The sequence below is a fragment of the Cyprinodon tularosa genome, unplaced genomic scaffold (genome assembly GCF_016077235.1).
Source record: "Cyprinodon tularosa strain WSP-4 unplaced genomic scaffold, ASM1607723v1 ctg251, whole genome shotgun sequence".
NCBI classification, from domain to species: Eukaryota; Metazoa; Chordata; class Actinopteri; order Cyprinodontiformes; family Cyprinodontidae; genus Cyprinodon; species Cyprinodon tularosa.
This window is the reverse complement of record NW_024038933.1, coordinates 209,232-227,505: the sequence shown is the minus strand read 5'-3', so window position 1 is coordinate 227,505 and position 18,274 is coordinate 209,232. Positions and strand designations below refer to the sequence as shown.

Sequence of the window (18,274 nt, the reverse complement as noted above, 5' to 3'; positions counted from 1 at the left end):
TGTGTTTGTCTGTTATTCCAAATCAAAGATTAGTGTGCAAAAGAGTTATGTTTGTATATAAGAAGCCAACATGATAAAGCACATCTGTGAAATGGAAGAATTGGTGAATTAATCTACGTATGTGTTTCTTTTGCACCAAAATCCTTTCACTTTTTAAATAATAACCCTGACAGGAATAGCCACGGTTTCAAGAGGGTCAAAACAATCGGACCTCTAGGATGTACTGTATTTTGTGTAAAATATTGTGTAACAATAAGACAATTGAGGTCACATTTACTAAAAAACTGTTTAACAAAGCAATACCTTTTCTCTTTTTCTTTCTTGTTGGGAATAAAAAAAAAGGGGGCTGAAACTGCTGGACTAATTTTGGAATTTTTGCCTTGGTGCGATGCTTTGGCAGTATGGTACTGGTTGTATAGATCTGTGTGATCACATCAAGAGGCACATCATGTATGTACATATATGTGAATATATATTTTTATATGTATTGATGTATGTATGTATACTGTATATGTACACATATATCTTTGTTTTATTTCCTTTTTTGGCTCCATAAATATATATATATATATATATATATATATATATATATATATATATATATATATATATATATATATATATATATATATATATATATATATATATATATATATAAAGACAAACCAATGCCTTTAGGATTAGTTTTACTGTAAAATACTTTTTACACTTATTTAAGCAAAATGTTTGGCTGCTTTTTCCATATAGAGTAAGTTAAATAAACTGAACTGAATTGACTGAATCCTAAACAAGTGAATGTTCCTTTTAACACAAGCCTGTTTATACTTTATCAGATGCATTTCCTACGACATTTATTGACTGATTTATTGATATTATTGATCTCACAGTGGAGAAATGTACCTATTACATTGGCTCAAATAGTCAAAAAGAAGAAGGTGCCAAAGGAAGAAAAGATGCATGGGGGTACATACATTATATACAGTTCATCCACATATATGACAGCTGAAGTCTTTTTTAATTTTTTTTCAAAGCAAGATTATTATACAGGGTTATTGCACAGGGTATTTATATTGATATTTATATAGTTATTGCACTGGGTATCTCACCAGTTTGTTCTGTTTCTTTAGAGATCAATATATGTATAATATGTATAATATAGGTATTTCCAATATCATGTATACATTAGCCTACCCCCTGAGAGGATTGGTTTTATAAAGTTTATGCTGAAAAAAAATCTGATTTAGATAAGTTTTACGTCTGACTTTGTTATCCTTCAGTTACAGCATTTATAATAATTACTTTATTATTGTCTTTATAATATTGTTATGTTATGCTGTATAATTTTAAATAGTAAATTTTAATGTTATGATGAGTTACTTGAGTGTCCATTTTACCAAATAATTTCTTGAATGTGTATTTTACCTCTTATTTGGGTAAAAAAATATGATAGAGTAATGCAAATATTAACTCAAAAGGCATTTGAAGCCAATAGGTTACCATGGAAACGTGCCACCTTCAAAAGCTCAAACGGTTCAGGAATTCCCAACTCCTGGAAGCACGGCTGAGAAAAGGTATGTTTCCCGCTGTCCTTTGTTTTTAAATTTTTTTTAAAATTGTTTTTATATTAGAAACAAATAAATATATATGCATTTTACTTAATAGTGTTAAAATGATATGGAATTCAATTTAACATTTTATTTTAAAGCAGTTTAACGAGCTAAAGCTAGCAAAAGTCTCCTTGCTAACAGCGATGCTCTTATTTTATTGAACGTTATCCTAAAGTTTCCGCTATTAATAAGTAAAGTTTAAGATATATCATATGTATTTGTATTATTTTTTTTTTTTTTTACTTCTTTATGACTGTAGAATGAGTTAATAGCTAGGAAAAGCGTTCTAACGGCTAATTAGCTGCGTGTTGTCCGTTAGTTTTCCAGAGGACCGTTAGCTGCTCCACGCATTAAAACATGGCGGAGGCTAATGAGCCCCCTCCTATCAACGCCAGTATTTTCCCCGCTAAACTTTGGCGCATGGTGAACAACCCGGAAGACGGAGCCATACGGTGGGACAGCGGCGGGAAGGTCATCATCATCGACCAGCAGCTCCTTGAGACCCGCATCCTGTCCCCCAGCTCCATCACCGCAGACAGCTTCAAGACTACCAACTTCACCAGCTTCGTCCGCCAGCTCAACCTGTATGGCTTTAAAAAACACCAGCCGCGTGTTGATCAGGGGAAAGCTGATGAAGCCAGGTCCTATCATTATTATAGCAACCCCAACTTTGTGCGAAGTTCCCCTCAGCTCCTAAGGAACCTGGTGAGGCTGACTGTGGAAAATAAAGCCAAGCTTAGTGCAGGACAGCGGCTCACTTCTCGGCTTCCTAACTCGCAATCAGGCTTCAGCGGAGAAAACACGGACCTGGTATTAACAGAGAGTAAGAGATCTCACCTGTTTCTGTAGCTCCTCCAGATCAGAGCCCTACTCTGTCTAACCTTCATGTTAAAATATGTTTGCTGCAGGTTGCTCCTTGCCTCTGCATCCCTCACATCAGGCTCATCCATACCATCCCTTTAAATTCCAGGGGATGAGACCACAAAGCGGAACCCCAGTCCCACCTAGATACCTCCACAGGGTTCCTGTTGCAGCTCCTTCCCATCCTTATCTTCATCTTTTGAAAGAGAGACAGGTGCCTTTATGCAACAACTACACTGCAGTAGCCTCCAACTCCAACATGCTGTATGTCCGGAGGGCCCTCCTGCCTCCTACACTCAACAGAAGCCCAGGATTCAACAGTTTAGATCATCCAAATCACCCTCTTCAACCTGGCTGCTATGCCCCAGGTAAGGTGGTAGAAACAGACATCAAACATTTGCAAAAGTGCCTTCAATCTGCTGTCAATTAATGGAGCTTAAGAGTCACTGCCTTGCATTAGCATTCACGCCCCATGAGCCTTTTCTCTTTACGACTGAATAACAATGTGTTTTATGGCAGTGAGAGATGGTTATTAGGTAGAAGCAGAAGTGCACAGTTTTTGTTTTTTAAAGGTACTCTCCCCCTCCAAAAAAAAAATAAAAAAACAACAACTGCCTTTTGTATTTAGTCTCAAAGCATCAATAATCCATTAAACTACCTGTGTCTGCATTATTAAATGGAGATTATCATAAACTTTTAAGTATGGCTCCACATTTTCCCTTGGGTTTAATTCTGGACTTTAATTAGGTCATTTTTAACCCTATATAGGACTCACTGAAATACTTGAAATTTTCAAAATTTTAAGCTAGGAGCGCTTTTTTTGGAGGACAGCACCAGATATTATTACTCTGGTAATATAAAAAAGAACAAAACTGAACTTTTTAACATAGCTTAATAAGATTCTAAACTAGCTTTTTTTTTTCGTTATTATTATTATTTTTATTTTTTTTACTTAATTTACAGATGGCAAAATTAGATGAGTCATTGTTTCTTAAAATAAGTGCATTAGTTCTTGGATTAAGGAGGTAAAACAGACATTTTGCCAATGAAACCAGACAATACACTTAAAATAAGAAAACACAATTGCCTTGTGTTATTTCAAGTGCATATTATCTAATTATCTTATTTTAAGAGTAAAAATACTCATTCCATTGGCAAACTATTTCATTTACTGACTCAAATTAAGGGTATATGCGCTTAATTTAAGCCCTTTTTATTTATTTATAGATCATTTTTTCAGTGTGGTTTTCAGTTATGCTCTGCTTTGAGACAGAGATGAACCTTGCAGACCCTAAAAACCACATTTATCCTCACAATTCTGCCTTATTTGTTGCAAACTGGTGTTTATAAAAGCTTAGAAACAGGATCATCCTATAGCAATCGCAAAAACTGTATAGGCAGGGTGGCAGTTCTGGAACTCTTCGTTGAAATATGTTAGAAATCTATCTGCAAATGGAGTGAATAAAAGATTCAAAAAGAAACCTTCAAAACATTTTTTTTTTTATGTATTAGCTTATGTAGAAAAAGAAAATGTTGCAAAGATTAAAAAATATATATAATACCAGTACAAAATGAAGCATATAAGCATGAAGTGCTGGAAAAACTATCCTGCTTGTTACAGTGAGAGGTCCCTAGCAATATGAAGCCAGATGTTATTTTTCACATAGACACAGGTCCAACAAGCAGTTCTATTTAGAAAACCTTGTCGTCATGGCAGCAAATTTATGACTTTTCTATTGTAAGAAACATGAAAATTATAGGTATTATAGTGTATATTGTATCATTTTGGTGGGCCGTGTGGGTCATTTTGAAAAACAATTATTTTAATGACAGAAAAGTAGGGGGCAGTTCTCTCTGGACTGAAGGGCGGCACCTATCCATTACTTAAGTAGGTGATTCATTTCTTTATTGTCTTGATAAATCGATCAAGCTAAAAAGGCAAACTTTTAGAAAATTAACATTTCCATAAAAAAGCCTTTAGAATACTGAAACAAAGCATTGTGCGTGTAATTAATAGTATTTTTTGCATTTTGGTTGTATTTTATAGGTGAACATAACAAGTGTCATATGAGTAAATTCAGAGTTTTCAAAAAGACATATGTAGCAAAAACAAATAATTTCAGTGTTACAATAGTTAGTAAAAAGCTTCTTAATTATCGAGTAACTGTTCCTGTCCTCTGGTTTGATATTTTAAAGGAATCATTTAATAAATTCTGGTATAGTAAAGACTAAAATAGAAAATATATAAAATAACTAAATTTATTTTTAAATCCTTTGATTGGATTATCAGGTGGTACATTGATAAATTATCCAATATATATTTATATACTAAATGAATAATGCCTTTTTGATTACATTATGACAGCCTTTGGCCAGCCATATAAAAGGGTGTATATCTATATACGTATATCTCTGTAAGGAGGCATGTTTCAGAGTATTTAGCATATGCTTACCTAAGGATTCGTTTTGTACTACCCAATGAAATTATGCTTATTTCAGGAATCGAATTGATCACGATAAATTTTTTCACTCTACTGGACTTTACTAATTATGTGACTTATGTAGGGATGTGGTTGCATAATTTTTTTTGTGTGGGGGGGGGGGGTTGGTATCAGATTAGAGAGTATTAATAGAAATACACGCTACTCTCTTTAAAGTTTTTATTGTTAAAAACATTTAAAAGTCATCATGCTACTTTCTGACCAAATAAAATCCCGGTTTGGTACTTTGACGTTTGTGCTTATAAAGTGACAAAATGTGAAAAAGTTCCAGGGCTATGATCACTTTTGGAAGGCAATGCAGGTTCAGTCCCATGGAGTCCCATAATTTTTATTTTAGAAATGTACAATTTTATGTGTTTTTCCGTTTGAAGCTTGCTGTCTCTTCCACCCGAACCGTGTGGCACTAACTACTGCAGTCCCCGCTGCTCAGTCGCCCTCTCCTATAGGTTATTATCAGGTCGGTGAATTAGGCTGGATAGAGTTCCAGAGTTTAACTCACTTCATAAAAACATGTTTGATGTCTGAAAACTTTTATTTGAACAATTCCAGGCAGGAAGTCCTGTGACCGTGTTTGGGTTCAACCGCAACTTACACGGTACAGAAAACCAGGAGGGGGAAAAAAACGACATTGACTTGGATGCAGTTTTCCAGATTGCAGATGAGGTGATGCAAACGTCCTCCAGCGTCTGTCTGGTGAAAGTCCAGACTAGAGAGGAACCCGTCTCTGTGCCAGAGCCTTCCTTTGAGCATGCTGATGCCATATCGTGTGACAACAATAGGAGCGCTGCTGCAGTTACAAATAAAAAGGAGAAGCTTGTGGTTTCACAACCTGACCAAAAGGCTGAAGATGCTAAACACGAGGTAGGCTTCACTTCCAAACATGTTCCCAGTTCGACCAACCTATTTTCTACCCTCAATTTAATAATGAAAAAAAAAACACCTGGAAATGTAGTATCTTGTTTTTTTGCATGCTTTTTAAAGACCAGCATATTTATTAGTAATGTATCTTTGTTCTATTTGTATGTACGGGACATGGATTGGATGATAATAATTATAAACACCACAGCATAAAAAAAAAATATATATATATATATAAATATTATTTTTTAATTAATATAAACAAGCTTATTTATGCTTTCATAGAAGTAATAAAGCTAATCCAATATTGTATGCATGAAAATGGTATTATAATGTGTAATAAGTTAGTAGAAGGTATAGTGGAAGATTTTCACAATTCTTTTTTAAAAGACCCGCCCTCTCCTCTTTGCAAAAAAGAAAAAATGCACATGCACAACCTGTACCTGCTCCAGAGAGGGAAACCCTAATAAATGTGTGCGAGAGCGTGCACAGGTCCATTTCTCCTTGTGCACGCTCTGTTTAAAAGTGGCTGTTTGCATCGCTCATACAAGCTCACTTTCTAAAAGACGATTTGCAAAATTTCCATTATGTCAGACTCACCACCAGTAGGTGAAGATGGGGACGAGCACGTGGGATAGCCTTACGAAAAACATATCACCAGAGTGATTGACAATTGGGAAGACCACTTATTTTGATGATGCAACCCGGAAAAAGAACATCCTCCACTATACCTTTAAGTTAGTTGTCCAATAAGTTATTAGTTATTAGAAGTTAGGTCTTATGCTGCGATCACAAGGATCTCTGGCGGCTTGGGGCTCTGCTTGTTTATCTGCTTTCATCTTTAGCTTCAAGCTAGAGATCAGCTTGGCTCTATTTACTTTGAAAAGTTGGAAAATATAGTTTTAACACGTTTTGAAGCAAGAAAATCCACTTCCAAACATCGTCTGTGCGTCAGTTCATCAGGATTATGATCCTACAGTTCTTGTTCAGAGAGCCACATGGGAGGCAGCACTGGAAATCCCCACTGGGAGCTCTCTGCAGCTGGGCCAGCCTGTGGGGGATTTCCTGCTGCTGTTTGTAGCAGCTGGAATTAAATATAAAAAGTGTTTTAAGGTTTGAAGTAAAAACTGCAAGAACCAGAACATACAATTAAGAATTTTCTATTGGCGGGTTTTAAACTATTTAGTTAAATTGGGTATTTATAAAGTGTTTAGCCATAGTTCATAAAAACTATTTTATTGAAGCAATAATGACCAGAGCTCGTTTTACAAGACAATCAATTCTTCCGGTGTTCTGTTAGTTCAGCATACCCCGTCAGACCAGCATACCCATAGTACGTACGCATGCACAAGACATCAGATTTGCGTTTATCCCTTTAGTTTTGTACGAAAAATAGAATTTAAACTACCTTAACCGGCGTGTATCCCTTTGGTCATCTAGAAAAAAAATCAATTTAAGGTGAGCTCTCTATACGCTTCAGAAAACACAGAACAGTAAGTAATTAAATGTTTTTTTTCTACATGACTAAAGGTATATACGCCCGTTGATGTAGTTAAAGTTTAATTTTTGCACTAAAGGGATAAACTAAAGAGATAAACGGGTAGTGACTATGGCTATGCTGGTCTGACCAGGTATGCTTATCTGACAGAACACCGGCTTTTATTTTTTTTTATTTTTATTTTTTTTTTACCTTTGGAGTTTAACCCCCTTGATATTTATTTCTTTTTCATATGCAGAATGTCAATTACTGAACTCGAGCGTTGGACGCTTGAAAGCTAGAAATGTGCTGCTAGTCCCCTCGACGCCGTCTACTATAGGCCTTGCATATAAGCCAGATGCTTTGACACCCAGCCCCGGTGTAAATGCAGCATTAGTGTTTAGGTTGTCACCCCAGTTCACAAACAGCCCTACTGTAGCGGTTGACTGTCCTTTAGTGTGATATGATATGAAGTTTTTCCAACCTGAAATATCCCCAAGCACTTTCTCATTAGCGAGAGAACAGACTAGGCTTCTTTCAACCAGCTGACCCAACAGTGTGTGCAGCAACAGATGGGGCAGATTAGCTGTTATTTTATCCTCCTTTTAGATATTGTAAACTCTGCTTTACTGGTCTACTCTCCAAAGATTTCTTTGGGATCTTATTAAAGTCGTAGGGAAGCGGCTGTTCCAAGCGTTGCATTTCCGAATTTCCCCGAGTGGTGCCCGACTTTACACGAGTGAATAAAATGAATGTGATTGGTCGTTTGCAAGCACGTTTGGTTGTGGCTGATGTCTCGGAAGCAGCGACCAAGTAGCACTTAATTGGTGACTTAGCAACGACACTATCAAGAAACGCTATGGACAGTGGAAACATGCAAGAGGAGGACTGTTTTGTGTCAGAGGTCATGAATGAGTCTCCGTCATACATGTTTTATTTAGGGGAGGAAAGCGGGGACGAAGACGTTGTGAAAGAGGACGCCAGGGTGGCAGAAGCTTGGTTTGGTGTAGAAGGTTTACAGTCGTACATGTTTGAGCCCTTGCCTCGCAACGCTGCCAGTTCTGTTAGCTCTACGCCTGCTGAAGACACACGTCCATCCCCGTGAACACTGGGACGGAACTCAATGGGAAAGTAAACAATTCTTATTTCAACCGTTGCGTATATTAGCTGCGACATATGAATCAAGATGCTATGACCGAAAAAATTAGATTTGCAGATGATCGTTGATATATGATTGGCCGAATTTAGGTGTTCAGGCTGACGTATGACTAACTGGCCTCCACAAGATAACGAAAAATGTATACACTGATTTTAAGAGAGGATTTTTTTTTAAATCTTGGGACTATATCTGATAAAGAGTACATTTATATACATGTTTAAGCCAGAATTATTTGACATTTAAATATGACTTTCAGACGACTTTAAGAACTTTAAATGGTGGGAACGATGGATTTTTATTTATTTATTTTTTTGCAAATTTGAGATTTAAGCAGTTTCAACCTCTGTTTACCTTCGTACCAGTCAATTGAACAAACGTTGCGGAAATACATGAAATATTTGAATAAAACCTGTTTATTTCTGTGATTTTCTGCTATCTTCCTGTGTGTCTTGGCAAGGCTCGCTCTGATCCAGAGCTCAGTGTGGATGCTAACAACTCAGCTGAAGATTCCAGTCAGGGTTAGGATGAGCAGACCACATCTGGTTTTTAGGTAAGGTAGAACCCTACAGAAGCACAATGAGGAAGATTCATTGAAAGAGTTTACGTGTTTATTTAGTGTCAGTGACAGGTGGTTACATCTTTCATTTAGATCTCAACTGACTGATTCTTTGAGCATGAAACGAGACGCCCTGGCTCAGTCTGCAACCAGACTTCAGTATCCACTTTGTTCATTTCGTCTGCCAGTAAAAACTGTTCTATTGTTTTGACACAAGCCTTTTTTCTCATTATTTTTTTGTTGTTGTTGCTCAGTTGTTGTCCTTACAGTACTGAAAAAACTGTAATGTATTTGCCTTAAACTCATAATTTTTTTTGTTGAATGCTGTACATGCTTTTAAAAACAGTGGCAGCTCTTTTGCAGAATGGGATTTCGAAGAGAAATAAAACTCAGGAACCTTTTTAGGTTTGTAAAGGAAACTCTGTTAAAGTTGAATATTTCCAGCTATAAATTGCTCGCTTTTGAAGCAGCAGTTACTGGTATGTCTGATATACATTTCAAGACATAAATGTTATTCAAAAATATAATAAAAAACAAAATGTACTTTGCAGCTGACTGGTTTATTTATGAGAGGCTTGTTGTTGAAGAAATGTTACTTTAAAGACAGTAGGGGGAGCCATTCACCTGCTGTTGATGATCAGGGCTCGTGGCGCAGCTCCACCCTCAGTTCTCTACAGGGTGCTTTCATGTGCAACTCGGAAACTAGATGCCTAAAAAGCTGTTATTTATCTTTTTTTTATTTAAATAGGTGCTGGATTCAACTAAATTTGTATAAGTGTTATGTTTAATAATTATTTTTCCTTTAAATTGAAAATCAAAAGAAGATTTGTTTTTTTCTTAGTTACAATAATGACGTATTACACATAACTCGCAATCTATTCAAATTCCTTAAGATGCGGCGTTTAATTATGTTTTTCTGTTTATCGTAGCGGATAGTTTTCCTTTATCTTCTTGTTAATTTTGACGGAAACTTGTTTTTACGTGTTCACGTGAAGGCGTCAGCTCAGCCAGCAGGTAGAGTGACGGTGAGATCCCAGGGGAGCGACGCAGAGTCCGGGAGACAAACTTTGGGACTGTGCTATAACCCAACTGTGTATCGGCGCCCCGACACCGTTCATTGAGGAGTCCGTGGAGGTTGGACTACTATTCCTTTTTTTTTTTTTTTTTTTCTTTCTGGGAGGTGTTTTTTCATTCCCGTGTTCTTGTTGGTAATCTTGATGAGCGATTCATTCCCCCATCGGTGCTCTCAGGAGGGTCGGCTCCAGCTCCCCAATGTGCTGCGGAGGATCTGAAGTCATGGAGGGGGGGGGGGGACTCTGAACACACCGACCTGCTGTAATTAAGAACCGACCGCTTTATGATCGCTTTAGTTACAAAGTTAAAAGCTCAACAGGAAAACTCTCCCTTTGTTCCGCTCAATCATTTGATTTTAACGACCGAACTGCTTATTCGAGGATTATTACTATATTTTTCTTCTTCTAGCAATTCCTGGGCTGTAAAGCTTATTGCACAACTTTTCTCGGCTCGGCGTCTTATCCGCGAGCATGACTCCAAACTCTGCGGCGGCAACCTGTGTCCTAGCCTTTGAAGTTCAAGCCGTGACTCACCAGCGTTTTTGGTGGATTTATCCAGAAAACGAGGCGCCCACGAGCCGGGCTCGCTTTCTCTGACACTTTCTACCCAGCACTATGACTGGATTTCACGTCTTCTAAGAGCCTAAGTTGAACCCAGCATGAGAGAGGATCCGATCCATCGGAGAGAGGAAAACAAGCTGGTCGCTGTGATGCAGAAATCTGGCTTCAGGTTCCTTCATGCTGCTGTGGAGTTCCCCCTCCGATCATCAACACTGGATGCAGGTTCATTTAGATTCTCCTCAATAAGTGTTTGAATTCTAACCCAGATGTTGAGTTCTGGTGGAAGACCTTCATCGTTAACAGCTTGGATTATAGCTCGTTTCTTCTGCAGGTAGATTACTAAACTAGAAAGAGAAGAAGTGGGACCTGTTCCAGTAGGCTAGGTTGATATTTCTCACCCAAGTCCACCATGTGCGGCCGGGCCCCGCCACTCCAACCGAGGCCATGACCGTCCCTCTGCGGCCCCTGGCCGGGCTCTGGCCGTGGCTTCTCATGGCGGCCCTGCAGGTGGTGTTGGGCCAGCCGAGCCTGGAGTCCGAGCGCTCGGGCCTCCGAGCGGTCATCAAGGTGACCCTGGTGAAGGAGCCCAAGGGAGAGCCCATCGTTCTGAAAGGGGAGTTCGTGGGAGGAAGTGCAGGAAAGGCGCAAGGAAAACTTATGCAGGTAAGAGCTGAGTTACACTGGATTAAATCTAACCTTTCTCCCTGATTTCCACAGTGAGATCTTATTTTTACCTGTTTGAAAGACTGTAAATAGGTCTGGACCCATTTAGAGCAATGATCCGGATCAGGATCATTGCTCAGTTTATTAAAAATAGAAAAATAATCAAGAGCTGATGCACATATAACACTTTTATTACAGGTGAATACCCTGATTCCACCATACATGCCTTTTACTGCACTACCTCATTCCTACACACACTCCCATCTGTTTCTAGCAGTTTACACATCATCAACTGTCTGATAATGATTTTCACACCTCTGTAGGTTTTATAGCTGCAGCACCTGTGAAAAGTTAACACCCAGTTGTGATCAGCATGAATGGAATATTTGCTTTGGGCTTTTAATTTTCCATTTTGACCGTTTTGGAAATAGAGTGGAGCGATGATATAACAAAGTGGATTTTAGAAACAGATTTTCATGGAAGATAGAGTTCAAGGTTCTACCTCCTGGCTGTTATATAATCACCTGTCTGGGGATACATTTCGCTTTGCAAATTTTTTTGAAGACATCAACAAGTTCCTGGCTTGATTAGTGATGGATATATGATCACTGCTATCACCAGAAAATCAGGCCCTTATTTCATTTAAATTATCTCATTCCATGCATTTTAATGTCTGAGGTCAGCTTACAGTTGACCCGCTTTATCTTTCCCACCATCTTTTGTTGAAAGATATTTCTTGGGATGTTCAAAAACAACCCAGGATCTAGTAGGTGCTGAAACACCTCCTGTTTAAAGACTGATTAAAGGCCAGAATGAACAAGTTTCTTTGGATTGCAGAGGTACAAAATTTACAGTTTAACAGCTTCCTTCTCATCCCGGCTTGATGGATGATCCACAGAAAAATGGAAATATACAAGTCATTTTTTCTTAGAATAAGTGCATATGTTTTTGGATTCAAGAGGTAAAACCGACATTTAGCCAATGGAACAAGACAATTTAGACTTAAAAAAGAAAGCACAATTGCATTGTCTTATTTCAAGTGCATATTATCTAATTATCTTATGTTAAGAGTTAAAATAATATTTTTTTTTGGCAAACAATTTCATTTACCAACTCAAATTAAGGGTAAATGCACTTAATTTAAGAAATTTTTCCTTATTTCTAGATCGTTTTAACGTTAAGCGTTTTATTACATGTTTGTTTTGATAAAACATGTCAGCTGCAGTTGCCAACTGCTGTAGGTGTATCTTTTCCAAAGTTACTGCTTTGTTTCGCTATTTCTGGAATCTGGTTTTCATCCAATGCACTTAATGTCAAGGTGCGGCATGAAGCTTTTAAAGAAACGCTAAATCATGTTCAAGAAAGATGGAAGCCTTTAATTGGGACACTCCGCTGAAGGAAAATGGCGTTAGTCCCTCAAATATGAGGTATGCGGCCTATTCAGTTTGCATATTTAGGAATCAAGAATGGATTAGGGTTCCCAAGCTGCGAGGCTTTCCTGTGTGAACTTATTTACCGTTTCCAGAGGAACAGTACCACAGAATGGGGTACTGTAAGATCTCATCCGTCGTCAGCCACCAGGTGTGGGGCTATTTGTGAACGTTAAGCCAGATGCTTCAGTTTGCCGTTATTGATAGGGTTTTGCACGGCTTCGTCACGGAGAAAGCCCCGCATTAGGCACGGTGAAAAGCCTCTGCTGTTTGCCTTCCCAGCATAAAGCTCATCTGACATTGGTGCGTCTGTGTGAGAAGTTGAAAACATGTTACGGATGCACATCACAGCACTGCTCAGATCAAAGACTCCTCCAGCTCTTTGGGATTTCCAACTTTCTGTAGTTTTTTCCTTTTTTTTTTCTCTCCCCCCCCACAAACCTTTCAGGGTTTTGGAGATTGATGGGGCTTCTTATTAAGGATAAATGCAGGTTATGCGGTTCATATTTCCATCCAGACTCATAATACATCCCCATCTTTAAAAGAATATTCTGATTTCTTCCACAGTCAGAATTGCTGCAGCCTGAATCCTTCTTCTTCCTCCCCTAACCATGCACTGTTGTTATTTCCTCATATCAGTCACTCCGATCGTAGATTGTGGTTCTTTTAAAACCATAAATGTAAACTTCACACATACAATCTCCCTCCAAGGCTGCACAGCATTGATCTTGTGCTGCAGGAGGCTCTTTGTTAACACAGACCTTTTCTATCAGGTCTTTTTTTTTGCCTTTTCCGGCGGCTTTATGCAACCACTCTAGGTTCTTGTTATCCATTGGATGAGGAGAATGAAGGATTGAAAGTTTTATCCTTCTGCATTGAATCAATATGGATTTTATTTGCTTTTTGGATGAAGGATCATTTTAGGCAGGTAGGTTTGCACTGAGGACTCGCAAAATAAACAGTTTTAAGTCCAATTTTGGACACAGTTCTTATAAATCTTTTGATCCACTGATACCAGTTTAAGCTGATTTGGACTTTTCTTTGCAAACTTCTGTTTAAGTTGACATAAGAACATTCCTGACCAAGTTTTCATTATTTAAAAAGAATTCACATTGAGTTCAGCCAGTGTAATTATAATGTTTTATTATTTTAAGAATTATTATTTTTAAACAAAAGCATTTTATAATTTGAAGCAAAAATAAATTATTTGTTTTTTTTCTGATAAATCTGCTGCAGATTATTGGTAGCATGGTTAATGCAGCTAGCATTACTGGACAGCCGTCTCTGTATGTATTTTGTAAAGACTGTAAGCCCTTATCATAGCTCTGCCATTTCCAAAGAGCTGCTAATATTCCATACTAGAGATCTAATTCTTAAAAGGATGAACCAAAGCTTTATTTCTTCCCATTATTTATGTCAAGACTTGCTCTCTCTTGCTTTTTTGCAGCCTTAGTGAACCGTAGACACGTTAGAAGAGCTGTTTCCTTTTTACGCACCGCGGCCCATTGTCTTAAAGGTGCATAGACACATTATATGCCCATAAAAAGATAAAACAAACATATGATCATGATACACCGTGCGACCATGCCTATAGTGTTTAGCCTTAATAGAATTGTAGCAGCGGCCATGATTAACCGACTTTGCGCCATCTGCTGGCAGTACTGCAGAACTATTAGAAAGCCAGATGACGACTACTTAAGGAACGACTAATTAAACAATTTAAATCTAAGCTCTAGTGAATCCTTCACAGAGCATCCTACCAGAACATTAGTGGAAAGGAAAATAAGTTTCTACCAAACACAAAGAAAGGCACAGGATCAAGGTGAGAGCCAATCAATTGATCTATTTGTAATATCGTTCATGCTCAAACTGTAGAGACTAAGAACAGTTTCCTCAAACGTCTGACAACCTGACAGCTTTATCTCCAACTTCAGTGAACATCAACATTCATTTTCTTACCCCTCTTGAATCAAATAATTATATATATATTTTTTTCCACCCTGGATCTTGGATTTTTCTGTATTGTTGCTACATTTCCTTGGAGATGCTAACTGATTTAGCAGCATAGGCTACTTCCTTTTTTCCCCTCCAGCACATATGTTTTTTTATTGGAATTACACACAAAGAGCTTTATTTACTAATGAACTGAGCCAAAAGCAAAGCATGAAATGCAAAGATAACAGTCTTCCAGAAAACACCCAATGATCATTAGCTCCCGGTTTTATTCCTTCAGTCACAGCTTCCCTTTGAAGAGTGTTATAATGCTGGTTACTAGCTGCGTTTGTTTACCATCAATCTTTGCTTACCTGCAGTGTTGTTTCCTTTGAAATAAGAACATGTTTGCCAACATGAGGGGCGAGCAAACATGTTTCACCGGGGACAGAGGAAAGTTCACGGCTTTCTTCAGCCTGTCCAAGTCATGAGGCTTCACTTTGGGACGTAACTCCCTCTGATCTTTTAAACTGTGATCTCTCTGGATGGATGCCCTGTTCACTGAATAGACACGTTCATTGGAACACTGGCTGGGTTCAGGCCAGCGCTGTTTGGACAAACACTAGTGCAGAGGAATTTTTGATTCTCTCTCTCTCTTTCTGTCTCCTTTCCAAAATGGAGCTCAGTGATGAGAGGAGAGGTCCCAGAACTTTGGAGATAACCCTCAGAGCTTTTCTTCAGGTCTCTGTGGAAAGATGGAGTTTATCCTCTTAAGGCACGAAGCCCAATTACAGGACATCATTAAAGCTCCACCTATCTCCACTTAAAACCATCTTGACTTTCTATCTCTGTCTTTTGCTGCTGCATTTTTTTTGGCTCTTTGTTCTTTACGGCGCGTTGACCAGTGAGAGCTCCCTCAGATTCATCAGCTATAATTAAGGATGGCCACCAGTTAACTCTGCGCCACTTCACATTCCTCAACCCCCACTTCCCAGTTTCCCAAAAGGTACTGAATGCCTCCTCTCCACCTCCCCGAGTCCCCCCACCGGCCCTCGGTGCAGTCGTTTGGGAGGGCGGAGTGGGCGCTAAGGGACAACATCAAAGTACGGCCAGTTCCGAACGTGAGCTGGGATGATTAAAAGCTGAGACTGTTTACACTGGGCTTCCCATTCGGGCCCTCTCTTCCCCCTCCCTCTGGATTTCCTGTCCATACTTCCTATCTCCGTGGACGAGATAACGGCTCGTCCAGGGCTCCTTAGGGCTCCTTGCCACTTAACATTGCAGAGAACGCCTCGATGTATTGTTCTCCTCATATAAACTGAAAAGTGCAGAAAAAAGGCAACAAATCAGCAACTATTTAGATCAAAAAGAGTTTCAAAGGGAAATTAAACGCAAACCTTTCTGCTAAATTTGCATCATATTTTCTCTGCTGATCCGCGGAGCTCCTTTTTGGCCTAGTTTTAAAGACAAAAGCAAGAAAATGGTTTGAAGACAAAATGTATAGCTTCTTAAATCACTACTAATTGTTTAAGAGTAGGGGCTGCTCAGGGGAGCAGTCAGTAGCATTGCTGCCTTGCAGCAAGAAGGTTCCGAGTTCAATTCCCAGCCTGAGAACTCTTTCTGCATGGAGTTTGCATGTTCTCCCTGTGCATTTGTGTGTTCTCTCCGGGTACTCCGACCTCCTCCCACAGTCCAAAAACATGACTTTTAGGTTAATGGGCTTCTCTAAATTCTCCTTGGGTGTGCATGAATAGTTGTTTGTCTCTGTGTTGCTCTGAGATGGACTGGCGACCTGTAGACAGCTGGAGATAGGCACCAGCACCCCTCACCACCCCAGCTTTGGACAAGCTTGATGGAAAAGGGAGATGTTAAAGAGTAACTCACCCCCAAATCCACCTGATTTTTCATTTTAACTGCATAGACCGGGACAAAATGCAGTTTTTTTTTCTTAAATGTATATTATTGGACATTTTCATGTGAGAAGTTTTTTTTTTATAGTTTTTTAATATTCGTCTATTATTCGCCTCTATTAGCTAAGTGGCCAAACGATGCTAATTGGTTTGAATTTTCCTATCGGAAGAAACTGTAGTTGATTCACCTCGATCAGAGAGACCGGGTATCAGTGGAAAGTTTAGATCATATATTCCAATACTCTATGATCTAAATCTGTTTGAAATGACACTCTTAACCAAACTAACTTGGCTTGGACTACTACGGAAAATAAATTATATAAGCATAACAGCTGGTAGATGAAAAAACGAGTTTCAGATATAGCTGCAGGAAAAGGTAATATTCAAGAGATATTGAACCGATGTGTCATTTTCCCTCTACGTCACCATCATGCATTACTTAGTCTTGGTTTATATCTATCATATGCATCCCATTTGTAATTCAAAAATGTTTGCCTATATTATTAATGTTTGATATTAATCTATAAAAGCTGTAAAAAGCCTCAGGTGAGCCTGTAGTGACATCCAAAGGTTCCAGCCTGAGTTTTTACACATTCAGAGTCCTGCTGGGTCTGATGGCAAGAGAACCGTATGAGACTTGAATATAAACATGCCTCGTGGCGACTCTGGCAGTCACATAAAGGAACAAGCTAAATCGTCCTAAGCTCACAATTTCCTCCCCGCTCTGGCCACAGTCCCTTATGACTGCTTTCTGTGTAGAAAAGGAGGGAATTAAGAGACAACTTTACCATCACTATAACATTAGAGACATTCCCTTCATGCAGTCCATTTATTTAATCTATCGTAACAGATCTATTAAGAAGCGTCAACCCCTTGTGTTTAGTCCGTTCAGTTTGCTATCACCTCCTTCCTCCAGTAAGACCTCACTTCTCTCTTCTATCTGGCTTTATGCAATGAGCAGACCCATACGTGTGTCCAGGCAGTCAGACAGGCCTGATGGGTTCTCCTTAGTGGATCCCTGCAACACAGGAAGTTGGGGCTACCGCTGTCCAGTGCGATGTTTATTACAAGAGCCACATGAAGAGATGCGTCCGAGGACCCTGCAAAGGGGGAAGGAGGGCACGGCTGATGTCTCCATCCTGCCGGCCCCCTTCTTTTTTAGTCATTAGGCTACATCTGGAATTTTTGAACGTTATACAACACATTCTTGTCTCCCTTTTCATAGCACTCTGTGTGCAAATAACAGAAAGCTGTCTGCTTCTTCCTTCCACCGCTGTCACTCATGTAGCCACTCCCTCACACATCTGCAAAACAAAGTCACACACTAGATGTGATATCTTTTTATAGCAGGCAGACAAGCACATAGTGTGTGACTGCCGTATGGTGAAGCCATTACTACCGGGCTTATCGCTGACCCGGCCCGCGGGGCGGAAAAAGAAACAAACAGCGTCTCTCTCAAACACGTACGCCGTGTGCCCCCCCCTCGGGGAGCCGCTGGCACACCAAGGGAATCACAAACGCACGCAGTTCTTTTAAGTTTCGCCTTTGTCTCGCCGCGCATCCGCTACAGGGTGGGAGAGAAGTGACTCACCGCCGTCTGTATAACCGCACACATGCAGGGAAAAGGTTCTTTAAGGGTCATTACATTTGGAAGGTTAAGATGTTCTGGTATGAAACGTCTCAAAC

At 39.2% G+C, this 18,274-nt stretch overlaps 2 protein-coding genes across 4 annotated transcripts in view; both read left to right on the top strand.

Annotated features, from left to right (window-relative positions):
- Positions 1-1,944: 1,944 nt before the first annotated feature.
- On the top strand, positions 1,945-9,562 carry hsf5 (heat shock transcription factor family member 5). Its single transcript, XM_038288329.1, has 6 exons — positions 1,945-2,430; positions 2,516-2,836; positions 5,341-5,426; positions 5,519-5,830; positions 8,921-9,013; positions 9,113-9,562. The coding sequence occupies exons 1-5, from the start codon at positions 1,965-1,967 to the stop codon at positions 8,984-8,986; spliced, it is 1,251 nt and encodes a 416-aa protein (XP_038144257.1). The 5' UTR covers positions 1,945-1,964; the 3' UTR covers positions 8,987-9,013; positions 9,113-9,562.
- A 434-nt stretch (positions 9,563-9,996) lies between these two features.
- The window catches only part of LOC119785597 (E3 ubiquitin-protein ligase RNF43), a 141,473-nt gene continuing 133,195 nt past the window's right edge, over positions 9,997-18,274 (top strand). The window contains exons 1-2 of one of the 3 annotated variants that reach the window (XM_038288325.1): positions 9,997-10,153; positions 10,502-11,316. In XM_038288325.1, coding sequence (XP_038144253.1) covers positions 11,098-11,316 — 219 coding nt within the window. In that variant the 5' untranslated portion in view covers positions 9,997-10,153; positions 10,502-11,097. Of the gene's footprint in view, positions 10,154-10,175; positions 11,317-18,274 lie in introns of those variants that run through there. The other 2 variants (XM_038288326.1, XM_038288327.1) reach the window with 2 other exon arrangements.

Bases quoted from the DNA above. Each gene is read 5' to 3' on its own strand.
- hsf5 (XM_038288329.1), top strand. From the start codon at position 1,965: ATGGCGGAGGCTAATGAGCCCCCTCCTATCAACGCCAGTATTTTCCCC. The intron at 2,431-2,515 runs GTAAGAGATCTC...TGTTTGCTGCAG, and splicing joins GGACCTGGTATTAACAGAGA to GTTGCTCCTTGCCTCTGCAT. The intron at 5,427-5,518 runs GTCGGTGAATTA...GAACAATTCCAG, and splicing joins CTCCTATAGGTTATTATCAG to GCAGGAAGTCCTGTGACCGT.